This window comes from Telopea speciosissima, chromosome 9 (genome assembly GCF_018873765.1).
Source record: "Telopea speciosissima isolate NSW1024214 ecotype Mountain lineage chromosome 9, Tspe_v1, whole genome shotgun sequence".
NCBI classification, from domain to species: Eukaryota; Viridiplantae; Streptophyta; class Magnoliopsida; order Proteales; family Proteaceae; genus Telopea; species Telopea speciosissima.
In genome coordinates this window covers 39605043-39621369 of record NC_057924.1, presented here as the reverse complement: position 1 = coordinate 39621369, position 16327 = coordinate 39605043, and the positions used below count along the sequence as shown (strand labels likewise).

The window sequence follows — 16327 nt, the reverse complement described above, 5'->3', positions numbered from 1 at the left end:
GACACCTCTAAGGGCTATCAGAGATGGTTGCTCTAGGAGGCCATTGAATGATACCATGGACTTGACGACCATGAAGTTCACCATGATGGTCACCTGTCGAGGGTGTTCTCTAAAGGTGACGGGTAGTTCTATAGTGCCTCTGATGGAGGCTGTAGCACCCGAGAACCCATGGAGGTAGGTGGGCTCTGGCTTGAGTTGGTCGTCGCCAAATCCGAATTGGCGGTAGGCTTCCAATGAGAGCACGTCCATGGACGCCCTAGTATCTATCAGCACCCTGTGCACTGGTCGGTTAGCTATCTCCACTTGTACTACCAGGGTGTCCTCATGTGGAAAGCTGACACCTTCCAAGTTTGCATCCGAGAAGGAGATCACCGTCTTGGTCTTTGCCATCTTGCTTGGCTTCTCTGTTACTCCCATGAACCTGGTGTGGGCTTTGGCTTTCTTGGTTGATTCTTGCCCAGGTCCCCCGAGTATGGTGAGGATGGGGGCTCCCTTGGTACCGCTTGGTTCGGGTACATCTCTCCTTTCTTCTATGCGGTCTCTTTCCCTATCTCGATCCGCTCTCCTTTCTTCCCTCCTTGGCTCTTCTCTTTCTCGATCACGACCTCGGTCTCCTTGGTAGCAATCCTCTGTGTCACGCCTTCCTTTTATGTATTTATTCAAGCTTCCTGCTCTAGTAAGATTTTTTATCTCTCTCTTTAGTTGGTAGCAATCCTCTGTGTTATGCCCATTGTCTTTGTGGAAGAGACAGTACTGTTAAGGTTTCGCTTCTCAGGCCGTCTAGCATAGGTCGTGGCCATCGGATTAGGTCATGGTCTTGGATTTGCATGAGGATCTACGACTTGGTAGTGTTTAGGGGTGTGAACTCTAGACTGCTTGTCCATTCACTCCTTTCTAGGCAACAGTCACCCCTTCCTGAGATGCAGTCACCCATGTCTTATCGACGCTCAGTCTTCTACCTCTTGCTCTCTTTGCGATCGTCCGTCACCGACCTCTTGTTATCCTAGGACTTGGCTTCAATCGCCTTCTTCCGTGCTTATACTATCTCTGCCATGTTAGTAAACTTGTTATAGCACTCCAGGAGCTCCCTCATGGTCTTGGTCTCATAACGTGCCAGGTCTTTGATCAACTCTAGGTCCCAGATACCCCCGGCCAAGGCTACATGCTGGGTTTGGTCATCTAAGTCTTGGACCTCCAGGGATTCCTTAATGAACCTGCTGACATACTCCCTGAGGGACTCCCCTGGGTTCTGTATCACGTTCAGTAGATTGACTGTGGTTTTCTTCTGCTTGACGCTGCTCTAGAAGCGGATCACGAACTACTCGCATTGCTCTGCGAATGAACCTATCGACCTCGGATGTAGTCGGGAGAACCATGAAGTCACTGCACCTTTGAGGGATGTAAGGAATGCTCGACAGGAGACCACGTCCGATCCTCCATACAGGGTCATCATCCCATTGAAGTAGTTGATATAGTCATTGGGGTCCGTGGTTCCACTGTAGAGTTCAAAGGTGGGTAACCTGAACCTGGATGGCAGTGCGGCTAGCATGATCTTCTCTGAGAATGGATGTTGCCCGGGTATTGAGTGTGTCTCGCCTTTAGTCTGCTTCTTCAGTCCTTCTAACTTCTCGTCCAACTCTCGGAGTCTCTTGTCTAGTTCCTCATCTTGCGATGGTCTCTCCCGCCTAGCTGGTCACTCATTATGACCTCATTTTCTTTCTCTCCTTGAAGTCTCCTCCCGCCTTGAGTATTGGTGGGACGGGGAAGGGTCACGTCGTGATGAGGCTTGACGTGAACGTGAGGGGCTATCACCCCCATCAGAGTGGCTCTACCTTGGTACATAACTCCCCCTAGCCGACCTTGGAATATTGATCTCCTGATCGAGCCCTCTAGACTTGGTGCCACAGTTCGGTGTGATGGTGTTCTCCCACGATTAGACCATACTGGGAGGTCTACTGTTCTCCTTGGGAGTTGGGATGGCTCTCCCTGCTGTCTGGTGTGCCTCTCGAACTTGTCACCCCTAGGAGGTGACCTCCCGGGGTTCTCCTCCCGTCTACAATGGTGGTTCACCGCCCTCTGCCTTAGGTACTCGCTAAAGAGTCATTGGCCGTCGAGGATCTAATGCTGCAGGTCATTGATCTGACCCACAGTTGCTGGTGCATTGGGGTCAGGTACCACCTCCACCACCACTTCATTGTTGGGTTCACCCACTGCGACTTAATCATCGGCTGGGATTTCCCTCTCCAAAGAGATGTGATCATTGGCTCTGCGATGTGAGCTCTCTGGAGGAGGTGATGCATTCCCCTCCCTTGGGGCATTATTGGTGTAGGGAGCGATCTTTTTGCCTCGCGGTGCCATGATTGAACAGTATGGAAACAAGCTAGTAGAGGTGATGGCTAGCGTCGTTCGCACAGACAGCACCAATCTGTTGCATCGAGAAATCGTTCAGCGGTCCTTCAAGTGCCGTAACCTGCAAAAGACCTTGAGTGATAAAGGAGAATCGACGTGGTTTCGACCTAGGGCTCTCCGATGCCTAAGTTAGATCTCTCTAAGCAAACAGATGAGTGAATAGTAGAATTTAAGATGGATGATGAGATAGAATACCTTCCCTTTTATAGCAGGGGGTGGCGATGTGGAGAGTCCCAGTTGATGTGAGATGTCTTTGATAGCTGATAGAGTCCCTGAATAGTAGGGTTTGCTCTTGGTAGGTCATCTTCCAGTTGGACGTTGTATCCTGATGGACTTGGTGTCTTAGATGGATAGACTGTAGATAGGTTCTGGGTGTTTGAGTCCATTGTGGCTATGTTGACTGATAGGCGGTGGCCTAAAGTCCTGGAGGTAGTGTACGTCTTGTAGTTGGAGGCGGGGTGCTCTGATCTTATCCGCGGTGTTTCAGCACACGTCTGTCCATGTACACAGGGTCCGCACCAAAGGGGGAGTTCGCCCAAGGGGAGCTCACCCAAGGGGAGTTCGCCCAAGTGGGGGAACTCACCTAAGGGGGAGTTCGCCCAAATGCGGGAGCTCGCCCAAGGGGGTGTTTACCCTGCCGTGCCTGGTTCCGCCACGTGGCGGTCTCTGATTGGTTAGCTTTATTTGGGGTTCATCACCACACAACCCCAAGCCACAAATTAAAGAGCCCTGATACTTATCTTACACAACTATTTCTATTTGGAAGAAACATATAATATATTATTATATTAGTTTCTCCCCCCCCCCACCTCTTTTATTCTCGTTAATTACCTTATAATTATTCCCCACCCTAAAATAAATTTAATTTAAAACAAAAAAAAGAAAAAAAAACCCCTCAACTCCTGCTGCTTAATTACTACCTTGGCTAGCATGCTCCTGCAGGGACAATGAGGAGTAGGAAGAGTACAATGTACACATGGTGTGTGCCATTTTACGAAGCTATTGCTTATGGTAATTGGAAGAGTTTTTGTGATGAGTTCCTCTCATCATCATCATTATCATCATCAAAAAATGAAAATGAGGGAGATCTGTTGGGAATAAACCCGATACGCATTGGAATATGGATCGGGTCAATGCTTGTAGTTCATGATCAAGAGTAGGGAAGAAACAATTTCAAAATAACATTCATGGTTACCGTAGAGTCGCAAGTGAAACTCCTCTTATAGATAATAGGTATTCCAACTTATGCAAGCTTGGAAATTGAAAAATTGTTCAACACTTTGAACCTTGATCAATCCTTGCAACCTTTTAGAAGAACACAAAAATCACCAAAGCCTCTTGAGTTCTCTAACTCAAGTCTCACACACACCACTACAAGAGAAGGGAGAGAGAGAAATCGTGGGAGGGGGAGAGAGCACTGCCAAAATCGTGGGAGGCTCCTCCCTCTCCCTCTTTTATAGTTTTGGAGATTCTTAGGTCTCAAATAACCTCCTTCCATCTTGGCCTTGGCTCAATCTTCCATTTTGGTGTTTTGTGAATCTTCTAATTTTTGCAACTCCAATTTGCTACTAAAGTGAAGACAAAGAATCTCAAAAGGGATACAATCTTTCTAAATTATGGTTCATGAGATATTCTCATAATATCTCTTGCCATAATATAAAAAGATATTTAACCATAAATATTTTGTTCTCCCCTACAATGCCATGTGTCCAATAAACTCTTTTATTGCACATATGCCCTTCCACTTTCCTAATATCCCATAATGAATTATAGGGTATGCACTTTAATGCTATTAATCTCCAATTCATCATGTACGTTGATCGAGAGAATATGTGATTGTAATCAGACGGCCGAAAAACTTCGAAATCAATTTTCAATATAATTTATATAGTAATTTTATATTGAAAATAAATTAATAAAATATTTCGAATAAACACTGGATCTAGATTTAGTTCCGACCAATCACTTTCTCTCTCTTAGATATTCCCTATGTACGGACAGTGGATTCCATGTTGAGAATCCTCTTTGTTTACAATGCGGGATCACGAATCTAGTGTATCGGTTTATAGTCTGATTGGACATCAACCATTAGCTTACCAAAATCCGTACTGCCACACTGCAATAAATGGAATCTCTCAGGTCAAAGGGTCATCGAGTGGTAGGTAAGTATATCACACACACAACCAGTAGCAATACATAAGATATACGTACCAGATTCTCATCTATACACGTTCTCGACGTGTACCCACATCCATGCACAGAAATCACCATTTCTCGTGACATGCGGTATGGAAACCATATAAATGGGATGTCCAGTTCCATTCCTAGTTCAGACAAGTTTTAGGTAAAGACCTATGGAACATTCTTATAAGCCCAAATGAAATAATAAAATGTAAAAATTAAATTCAATAATTTAACAATTCGGGTTTGATGGACACATAATTCCAACAATCTCCCACTTGTTCATCAAAGCCAATTGCCAACAAAAGTTACACCCATACTCTCAATATGTTTTTCAAACACTATAGGAGCTAATCATTTTGTCATCGCATCTGACACATTATCAGCAGTGCCAACTTTGAAAACAGCTACATCACCTTACTGGATTATCACTCTAATCAGGTGATACTTCTGCTGCACATGTTTGTTCCTTTGATGAGCCCTAGGCTCCTTGGACTGTGCAATTGCCCCCTTGTTATCACACAATAAAGGTATGGGGTTCTTGACTAACTCTGGAACAACCTCCAAGTCGGTAAGAAATTTCTTGAGCCAGACACCTTCCTCAACTGCATCACCAACTGCCAGGTACTCTGCCTCTGTAGTAGAATCGGTTGTAGATTTTTGTTTGGTGCTTCTCCACACAATCGCTCCACCACCCATAAGGTAAACCATACCGGATGTAGACTTTCTATCATCCTTTTCAGTTTGGAAATCCAAATCCATATATCCAACTACTGACAACTCATCACGCCCATACACTAGAAAATAGTCTTTGGTCTTTCTCAAATACTTGAGAATATTCTTGACCGTAGTCCAATGCTCTTTTCCTGGATTAGATTGAAACCAACTCACTATCCCTACAACATAACAGATATCTGACCTTGTACACAACATAGCGTACATCAGACTTCCCACTGTAGAGACATAGGGAACTCTCTTCATCTCTTTAATGTCCTCTGGAGTCTTGGGGCATTGAGATTTGGAAAGTGAAATTCCATGGCGAAAAGGAACATTTCCTTTCTTGGAATTTTCCATGTTAAACCTTGCCAGTATCTTTTCTATGTATGTGGATTGTGACAAGCCTAGCATCCTTTTCTGGCGATCTCTAATAAGCTTGATCCTAAGGATATAGCTATCTTCAGCCAAGTCCTCCATCGAAAAAGTGGTGGACAACCACACCTTTATGGATGAAAGAAACCCAACATCGTTCCCTATTAGTAAAATGTCATCTACGTACAATAAATGTAGGGTTCATCCATGTTCTGTTCAAAACCAAACGATTTGACTGCTTGATCAAAACGGATGTTCCAACTCCTGGAAGCTTGCTTGAGTCTATAAATGGATCTCAACAACTTGCACACTTTGTTCTCTTCACCTTTTGAAGTGAACCCCTCTGGCTGTTGCATGTAGATTTCTTCATCAAGAAATCCATTTAGAAATGCAGTTTGCACATCCATCTGCCAGATTTCATAATTGTAGTGTGCGGCTATTGTTAACAAAATCTTGATGGATTTCATCATAGCTACTGGCGAAAAGGTCTCCTCATAGTCCATACCTTCTTATTGGGTATAACCTTTTGCTACCAATCTTGCCTTGAATCTCTCAACCTTTCCATCTACGTCTCTCTTCCTCTTGAAGATCCACTTACATCCAATGTGTTTTATGCCTTCTGGTGGATCCTCCAGAGTCTAAACAATATTGGAATACATTGAGTCAATTTCAGAGCACATGGCTTCCTCCCATTTGGGTGCATCTACATCTTAAAGAGCTTGCTTATATATATATGGATCGTCATCCGATTCAGTGGTAACCATATAGAATTCTTCTATGGTCTTAGCGTCTTCAGTAAGAAGTGTATAACATGTGGGTGGTCTTATGGTCCTCCCACTACGTCGTGGCTCCTGAATTATATTAGGTTCGATGGGGTCAATAGTTGGTTCAATTGATGGATTAGGCATTTCAGGTATAGAAGACATCTCTTCTATAACAATAGGGTCGCTTCTCTTGGCAATTAAATCTTCTTCAATGAAAGTAACATGCTTACTAACAATGACTTTCTGATTTGCAGGGTCATATAAGTTGTAACCTGTTGTGCCTTTCAGGTATCCCAAGAATAAGCATCTAAAAGAACGTGGCTCCAACTTACTATCTGTTTGTTGTTTACGGACATACGTAGGACAACCCCAAACCCTGAAGTGTTTTACGCTGGACTTGCGCCCATACCATAATTCAAACGGGGTTTTGGGTACAGTTTTAGTAGGAACCCTATTCAATATATAGATCGCAGTCTCTAGGGCATACCCCCAGAAGGATAAGGGTAACTCACTAAAGGTGAGCATGGTTCGAACCATGTCCAATAAAGTTCGGTTGCGTCTCTCAGATACACCATTTTGTTGAGGTGTACCCAGATTTGATATTTGTGACACAATCCCCTCGATTGTGAGTTATGCTTTGAATTTGTTTGATAAATATTCCCCTCCTTGATCTGATCAAATGGACTTGATGCATTTATCTAATTGTTTTTCAACCTCAACCTGAAACTTTTTGAACTTTTCAAAAGTCTCTGACTTCTTACGCATTAAGTAGATACTACCGTATCTAGAATAGTCATCGGTGAATGTCACAAAGTACTCATAACCATACCTAGCTTGGATGTTAATGGGCCCATACACGTCAATGTGAATTAATCCCAACAAACCATCGGCTCTCCTGCCTTTATTGGGAAAGGGCTTCTTGGTCATCTTTCCTTGTAGGCATGATTTACAGGTTGGGAATGGTTCGACCTTTAGGCTTTCTAACGGCCCATCTTTCACCAGCCTGTTAATCTTGTCTACATTGATGTGACCTAATCTGAGATGCCATAGGTAAGTAGGACTCACTGGAGCTCTCTTTCGTTTCAAATCGATATTTAAAACCTCATTCGTTATCAGGGGTTGTTCTAGAAAAAAAATAAACCATTTTGTAAAAATCCAGAAGCAACAAAGATATTATTATAATGAATTGAAAGTCTAGTACCAAAAGTAAATACATAACTGTTTGAAACTAACTTTGAAACGGAAATAATATTCCTTTTAAAAGAAGGAACATAGTAGCAATTATTTAAAACTAAAGATGCAGAATCAAATTCTTTGCTATAAGTTCCAACTGCCAACCCCTTGGCCTCTGCTCCAGTGCCCATCTTGAGACACACTTCATTCTTGTTCAATCTTTTTGTCTCTTTGAATCCCTGCAACATATTGCAGACATGGACCGTAGATCCGGTATCCACAAGCCATGAGTTAGATGGTCCAATAGACATATTAATTTTAAAAAAGACAAAAATATTTAAATTACCTTCTGCAAAAGTATCCTTGCGGTCTGACTTCTTTTTGAAGGAAGCCAGGTATGCATGGCAGTTACGTTTCCAATGCCCCTCTTTCCCACAAAAGAAACACTTTCCTTCCTTAGGAGATTTCTTCTTCTGAATTTTTTCGCTTTTTCCTTTATGGATCTTACCCTTCTTTTTCTTTCCCTTGTTCTTGGAAGAACTTTCTTTCACCTCGGTGAGGTGCACTTCTGCCTTTTCCTTTTTAATCGCTCTTTCGGCTTCTTGTAACATATTACCCAGCTCGGTCAACTGAACATCTAACTTGTTCATATTGAAGTTGAAAATAAATGAGTTGAATGAGCCAGGGAGAGATTTAAAAATGATGTTCCTCTTATACCTCAAGGAGAACTTTTCAGAACCTAAACCCTCCAATTGTTCAAACAGGTTTCGAATTTTCATCACGTGGTCCAAGACCAGAGTTCCAAGTTCCATCTTGAGACTATGGATCTTATCCACCTGCTCGTACTCTATGTGGGTGTCTTGTTGGCTATACAACTCTTTGATCTTAGCCATCATGTCACTCGTAAAAGATATTCCCTTAATAGACTGGACAATCGATTTGTCAATGGAATTTAAAATATACAGTTGGGTCTTTGAATCCCTTTGATGGTAGGATTTGAAGATATCCACCCTTTCCTTTAGTTGTTCTACAATAAATTCAGTAATATCCTCAGTTCCATCCATGTCAGCGGATGGTATAGAGGGAGACTCTTCCATTAGGAAAGAGTCAAGTCCCTCATCCTTGAGAAGGAGCATAATGTTACGATGCCAATCCTTATAATTTGGTTCGGTCAATTTTGATTAGATGATAAGTGACATAAGGGTGTTGTTGATTGGGACAGCCATGTCGAAAAGATCTACACATGTACAAGTAAGAACACAATAAATATCAAGACCATTGAATTTTGATTTTGGGCTAATTAAAACAATGGTCCTTCATCCTTTTCATATCCCTCCATAATGAAAAAAAATGTATTGGAACTCACCAATCCTTATATGTAAAACTTACCCTATCGAGGATTATCCCACATACGGTGATTGGGTGGACTATTCTGTGTTCTTCCTAGGCTTCCAATGTAATTGACCACTTGAGTGTCATGTCCGTATCCTATCGGCTGACACACACTCAAGTCATGTGTATTCCTAATGATTCGGAATGAATCATGGCATCATGAGAGATGGCCCACTAACGTAGTGCCCTCCCACTATCCATGTCCATTTCCTATCCAATAGGAGAAGGTGCAGACCGTATGATAGTGAGATCCTCACAACGTCCTATCGGTTCTATTATGAGGATCTCATTACCTACCTCTACATCCATCATCAATAGGGGACCATGAACAAAGATCTACCGGTTAAGATCTATTCATATCACACATGCTTTTAAAAATAGAGGGAAAACAATTGCGCACAAAATATATCGCTATATATAAAAAATACAACGCACAAGGTAACACATATATAAATTGTGGTTATGGGATGGTAGGTTTAGTGAGTATTAATAACGTATTATTACTCCCACTAAAACAATAATTATTTAATTTAATGTGAAAAGAATTATGCATCCAATGCATCAAGTGATACATAACAAAATGCTTGCTCCATCCATTGGCATCTCCACGCTTTGTTCTTTGCATCTTCATGCTCCTTTCTATCTCCTTCAATCATCGTATGTTGGCCTCCATCTTTCTTTAAGATCTTCAAAAACTCTATCGGTTAAACTTACATAAAATAAATAAAATTACAACCTAGTTCTCTATACACTTTCCTTGGGGAAGAAACCCCCTTGGTAAACACAACCCACCATTGGATTGCCCAAGGGGTGGAGTACATAATTTTATAAAAAAAAAAATGAGGGAGAGAGATAGAGGGGAAAGAGAGCACAACGCACATCACATTCCATGTTTCACATAAACAATTAAATACCACCATCCACATAGATTTACATATTAAATCCATTCCCATAACCATCAAGATAAAATAAAAATTCTCCATGATCTAGTCCAATAAGGTAATGATACATGTGATCCCACATCAACATATGTCAAAAATTGGGTGAATGCAAATCACCTACTTAACCATTAAGTGTGAGTGCATTCAAAAAATTGAACTAAAAAGTCCAATAAGAATAACCATTTTTTTTTTTCTTTTCATATCAATCATAATATAATCAAATCAAAACATGTATCCTCTTATTGGAAAAAATAATAACTTTATTCTAAGATCATGGAGAATCCTATTATATCAAAATCATACTCCAACTATGAACTTACAAGCAACGCTCTGATACTAATTGTTGGGAATAAACCCGATACGCAACGGAATATGGATCGGGTCAATGCTTGTAGTTCATGATCAAGAGTAGGGAAGAAACAATTTCAAAATAACATTCATGGTTACCTTAGAGTCGCAAGTCGAACTCCTCCTATAGATAATAGGTCTTCCAACTTGTGCAAACTTGGAGATTGAAAAATCGTTCAACACTTTGAAGCTTGATCAATCCTTGTAACCTTTTAGAAGAACACAAAAATCACCAAAGCCTTTTGAGTTCTCTAACTCAAGTCTCACACATACCACTACAAGAGAAGGGAGAGAGAGAAATCGTGGGAGGGGGAGAGAGCACTTCCAAAATTATGGGAGGCTCCTCCCTCTCCCTCTTTTATAGTTTTGGAGATTCTTGGGTTTCAAGTAACCTCCTTCCATCTTGGTCTTGTCTCAATCTTTCATTTTGGTGTTTTGTGAATCTTCTAATTTTTGCAACTCCAATTTGCTACTAAAGTTGACATAGAATCTCAAAAGGGATACAATCTTTCTAAATTATGATTCATGAGATATTCTCATATCTCTTGCCATAATATAAAAAGATATTTAACCATAAATATTTTGTTCTCCCCTACAATGCCATGTGTCCAATAAACTCTTTTATTGCACATAAGCCCTTCCACTTTCCTAATATCCCTTAATGAATTATAGGGTATGTACATCAATACTACTAATCCCCAATTCATTATGTACGTTGATCGAGAGAATATGTGATTGCGATCGGACGGCCGAAAAACTTCGAAATCAATTTTCAATATAATTTATATTAAAAATAAATTAATAAAATATTTCGAATAAACACTGGATCCAGATTTAGTTCCGACCAATCACTTTCTCTCTCTTGGATATTCCCTACGTACGGGTAGTGGATTCCATGTTGAGAATCCTCTTTGTTTATAATGTGGGATCACGAATCCAGTGTACCGGTTTATAGACCGATTGGACATTAACCATTGGCTTACACTGCAACAAATGGAATCTCTTAGGTCAAAGGGCCATCGAGTAGCGGATAAGTATATCACACATACAACCAGTAGCAATACATAAGATATACGTATCAGATTCTCATCTATACACGTTCTCGACGTGTACCCACATCCATGCACCGAAATCACCATTTCTCATGACCTGCGATATGAAAACCATATAAACGGGATGTCCAGTCCCATTCCTAGTTTAGACAAGTTTTAGGTAAAGACTTATGGAACATTCTTATAAGCCCAAATGAAATAATAAAATGTAAAAATTAAATTCAATAATTTAATAATTCGGGTTTGATGGACACATAATTCCAACAAGATCAACTTCTAACAGCATTACTCACATCAAAAGGAGCACTTCCTCTTCATGTGGCTGTTCAAAATAGAAATGTTGAAATTGCAAAGGAGTTGATTAAAAAAATGCCTGCAGAGCATCTTTCAAGACAAGGTAAAGATTGTGGTACAGTCCTACCTGGAGATCATCAAGGCCATTGTAGAAAAAGATGTGAAACTAGTGATGCTCAATCCAAATACTACTACAATCACCTCCCAATCCTTGATGCTGTACTTCTCGGCAACAAAGATGTGGTGAATTATCTTTACCCAATCACCTTACTCCAATTAGCAGCAGCTGAAGAACATCACCACAAACTTGGCGAACTTGAACAAATTCCAGTTAAACTTCTTACTCACGTCATTTTTAGTGATTTCTTTGGTATTATCAGTATCTTACCTTCTTTATAAATTTCTCAATTCCTCCACATGATCATCTCACTGTTCTTAAAACTTGAAAAATAAAAAAAATAAGAAAGTTTTTCAAAAAACCAAACTCGATCTATGAAATTAATTAAGGTCTTCCAAGAAATAATTTGAAAACGATTAAGAAAAACAAAAGAAAGGTGTTCAATTTTCAAGTTGGAAATGCAAACGATTATAACCCGAAGTAATATGTTCATCCTGACCTTTTTTCAAATATGCCCCCTTTTTTTTTTTTTTTTTTTAATGAAATTGTTTCATAGTCTTTTTGGAGTCTAGGTCTTTTACCAAATATGACAACCTCAGATAGAGACTATTAGAGGGCAAGGATCCATGCATGTACGTAGCATATCTCATTTATCTGAGATTCTCCTGACTTGCTGGTGGCTGTGTCACTTTCCTGTTACTTTCATCGTTTCTTAATTTATCATTTATCATTTCTCATTTCTTTTCCCATCTCTTCATTCTCCACTTTTTTACTTTTTTTTTTGTTTATACCTCAGTTTTCCTACTTTGTTTTGTGGGATTCATGTAATAGACACATTAAGTTGGGAAAAGGCTGAGTTTATTGTTTCATAGTCTTTTGCAATTAAGAATTCTCACCTTTTCTTATTAAATTAGTAAATCAAATTAAAAACAATTTTTTTAATCCAATTTACTTTTAAGTCCAAATTGACCAAACTGCAGATTGGAAGCCTAATATGATTTTTGTCTACCCTTAATCTTTTAAGACATTGGATTAAAGTTTAGACTCCCAAATTGATCTTTCGAGTTTTAAAACTTTGACCAATGGAAGATCGGCTTTCACAATTTTCAAAAGAAAATAACTTGTGTATTCATTTTTTTTTTTTTTTTGCTAGAACAAGCTCTTCATCTACTACAGAAATACCCAGGTTTAGTCTTGATCGAGGATAATTTGAATTATACAACCATGAAAGCACTCTCAGAGAAGTATACTGCATTTAAAAGTTCATTACGAACCAAAAGTATTGGGAACTTAGGATATTATTTCATGTACTCATGTAAGTATTTTCTATCATCATCAATCCCTTCTTTTAGCTCTACTCTTAATCTAAATAAGGGAGCAACCGATTCCTACAAGTCTATTGGGGAAATTTTTATGGTAGCATTTTCTATACGTGATTATAGTACTTCAATTCCATGCTCGCTTGATGTAGCTAACCACATTACTATTTGAAACCAAAAATTTGGGGAGTGTTACTTTTAATGAACAGGCCCCAGGTAGAGAAGTTATCTAGGCATTGAAAGACTGATGTCTCATAAACTTAAATAACATGATCATTCAAGCATATATATATAAATCACAAAAATAGGATTTTGAATTCAGTACCTTTCACCATCGAGGTTTGGATTGATGCAACCATTAGTCCTACTTTGATCGAACTAATGCAATTAACCTTTAGCAATATATATTTCATAGCATAACTTAAAATAGGGCCGGGATGGGCTTTACTGGGCTCAGCCCGAGGCTTCAACCTTGGCCTGGCCCGTCCCTAAATCAAGACCAAAAATTTCCAACCCTGACCCGCCCTCAGGCTAGGGTATATATCTCTCAGCCCAAGCCTTGTTCGAGCTTAGGGCTAGCCAAGACAGGTTCAGACCGACAAGGCCAAACTTGCACCCCTATTTGTTTATGAATCTAATTAATTTTGATCTTATAATTCACTTTCTAGTTAAATCATATTCCAAATGCAAAATTCCCTATTAATATATAATTGGACCAGTGCTAGATGTCCATGTCCATGCCAAAAATGCTTGTTGGCGCACAAGAGGAGACCTAGAAAATTCTTTCGATGCCAATGGAAACAACACTCAAGGTTCTCTCTCTCTCTCTCTCTCTCTCTCAGCTAATAGGCTTTTTAATTTCCTAGCTAGTACTATATATCCCATTAAAAACAATAGTTCATCCTGATGCACGCAGGAAATATGATGAATTGTGGGCTGTGCAGCACGGTTACAAATTGCATTATTTTTCAGATTTGTAAGGGTCTATGGTTAAGCTTCCACAGGCTATTTCAGAATACACTAATCAAACTAAGTGAGAAATTAATTGATGAGAATCACCCCCCCATCATCATCATCTTCATCTATATCAAATAGTTAATTTACTTATTGCAAGCTGCATCCTTAATCACGAAAGTTAACTCTTGCCTGCCTGCCTGCCTGCCTGCCTGGCTACATGTATATTCATTGATTGATATATATAGTGCCTAGTTGCAAGAAAATCTATGAGGAGAAGTTGAAGCATTATGCAGCTTCTGAGCTACTGAAAGAACTATGGAGGATGCAATTAGATTTGGATGACATTGACTGTATTAAGTAAGTACTTTCTTTTTCAATATATCGAGCAGCCGAGTTAGGGATTTTTGAAATCATTGAAGGGTGTATCAACAACTATCCTCAGCTTCTATTGAAATTGCAAAGATTTAATAGCCGAACAGTATTTTACTACGCAATCAAAAACCGCTAAGAAAAGATTTTTCGGGCTTATCCATCATCTAAGCTCATCAATGAAGAATGATGTTGTACGAAGAGGGGATGCATCAGGAAACTGGATGTTACATCTAGTTGCACAAAAAGCACCTATTGAGAGGCTCAATCAAGTTCCTGGAGCAGCTCTCCAAATGCAACGTAAGCTACTTTGGTATAAGGTAACTGATTTTAATTCCCTTAACCTAGCTAGCTTCCTAGCCCCATTTTTTTTTTATGTCAAGTTAATTCTAGCTAGTCATCATTCGTGTATGTGTTAATTTAGATACTTCTTGTTTTTTTTTATCTTCTTGTTAGGAAGTGGAAAGTATTACATACTCCATCAATCGAATATATCCAAACAACGAAGGGAAAACACCAAAAATATTATTTGCAAAGGCGCATAAAGACCTACTAAAAGAAGGAGCAGCATGGATGAAGGATACATCCACACAATGCATGGTGGTGGCAACACTTATCACTACAGTTATGTTTGTGGCATTGTTTACTATACCAGGTCATATAGGAAGAGGAGGAGGAGGAGGAGATTACATACAAGGCAAATTTCCAATAGTTTTTGTCATATCAAATATAGTGGCACTTTGCTCTTCGGTCGCTTCAATGTTGATGTTTCTAGCCATTATTACTTCACGATATGTGGAAGAAGACTTTTTGTTGACTTTGCCTCGGATGTTGATGTTGGGCCTTTTATTTGTCTTAGTCTCTATAGTGGGGATGATGATAGCATTTGTGGCAGCTATCTTATTTATGCTTCATTACGATATTTGTTTACATGTCTTCTTTCCAATTGTCTTACTAGCAAGTATTCCAATCACCATATATGCTTTGGTGGAACTTCCCTTGTTCATATAATTGATGTTTACCACATCCTCATCACATGTCTTTGGAAAGAGAATTAAATAAGCATGCATGCCGGAATGGGTACGTAGTAATAATATATACTTTACCATTGGTGTATTGTAGAGGGAACAATACATATAAGAAAGAAGTGAAACGTACAATCATGTGTAAAGTGTGGTATTTTATAATGCTAAAAATATGAGTGATTTCTGTGTTTATTGGTATAATTCTTCTATGCGACCTTTTGTTTTCTTGGTGGAACAAAAAAAAAAAAAGATATGCTTTTAGTAAGGTGATAAGGCCTGCTGGGTGTGATTGCATTGGCTCCTCTTTTTTGGGGCTTGTTCCAATAAAATGATATGTTTTTGCCAATTAAAATACAAAGGCCATAATCACCGACTTCTTAATTTAAGTTTACATTGTTTCACACTATAAGGGTTAGAAATTAAGGTTATACTAAAATGGTAAGAAAGTTAGGTTACAATCTTGTTGCAATCAACTTTGGTGACAACAAAATTTTCTCATAAAAGAATGGAAGACAAATGAAACAAAAAACAAAAAAACATCCTTTTGTTTAGTGTCAACAAATAAGCTTCCTTGATATCTTTTTATGTGGCAAATGCGCATATTTAAGAGTGGGAGGGAGGGGGGATATTTTCAATGCTCAATCAATATATGTGGCATGATTAGTGTAACCCTATAAAATCAATTAAGTAAAACATAGAGGGATATTCTTATTGATGCCCCTCAAGGTGTTAGAATTTGTAATCTCACTATAAGGGTTAGAAATTAGTGTCAAATCATATGCATACTCGAAAAATGTGTATGAAAATGATTGATAATAACATGATGATATGTCACTTTCAACTTATTTTTGAAAACCCGTTTATGCTCTATCTTAAATACCTTTTAAGAATAAGAC

At 39.3% G+C, this 16327-nt stretch overlaps 1 protein-coding gene across 1 annotated transcript; it reads left to right on the top strand.

Annotated features, from left to right (window-relative positions):
• Positions 1–1669: 1669 nt before the first annotated feature.
• LOC122640661 lies at positions 1670–15445 on the top strand. Its single transcript, XM_043833887.1, has 4 exons — positions 1670–1674; positions 2561–2564; positions 14611–14726; positions 14863–15445. The coding sequence occupies exons 1-4, from the start codon at positions 1672–1674 to the stop codon at positions 15415–15417; spliced, it is 678 nt and encodes a 225-aa protein (XP_043689822.1). The 5' UTR covers positions 1670–1671; the 3' UTR covers positions 15418–15445.
• The last annotated feature ends 882 nt before the right edge of the window (positions 15446–16327 follow it).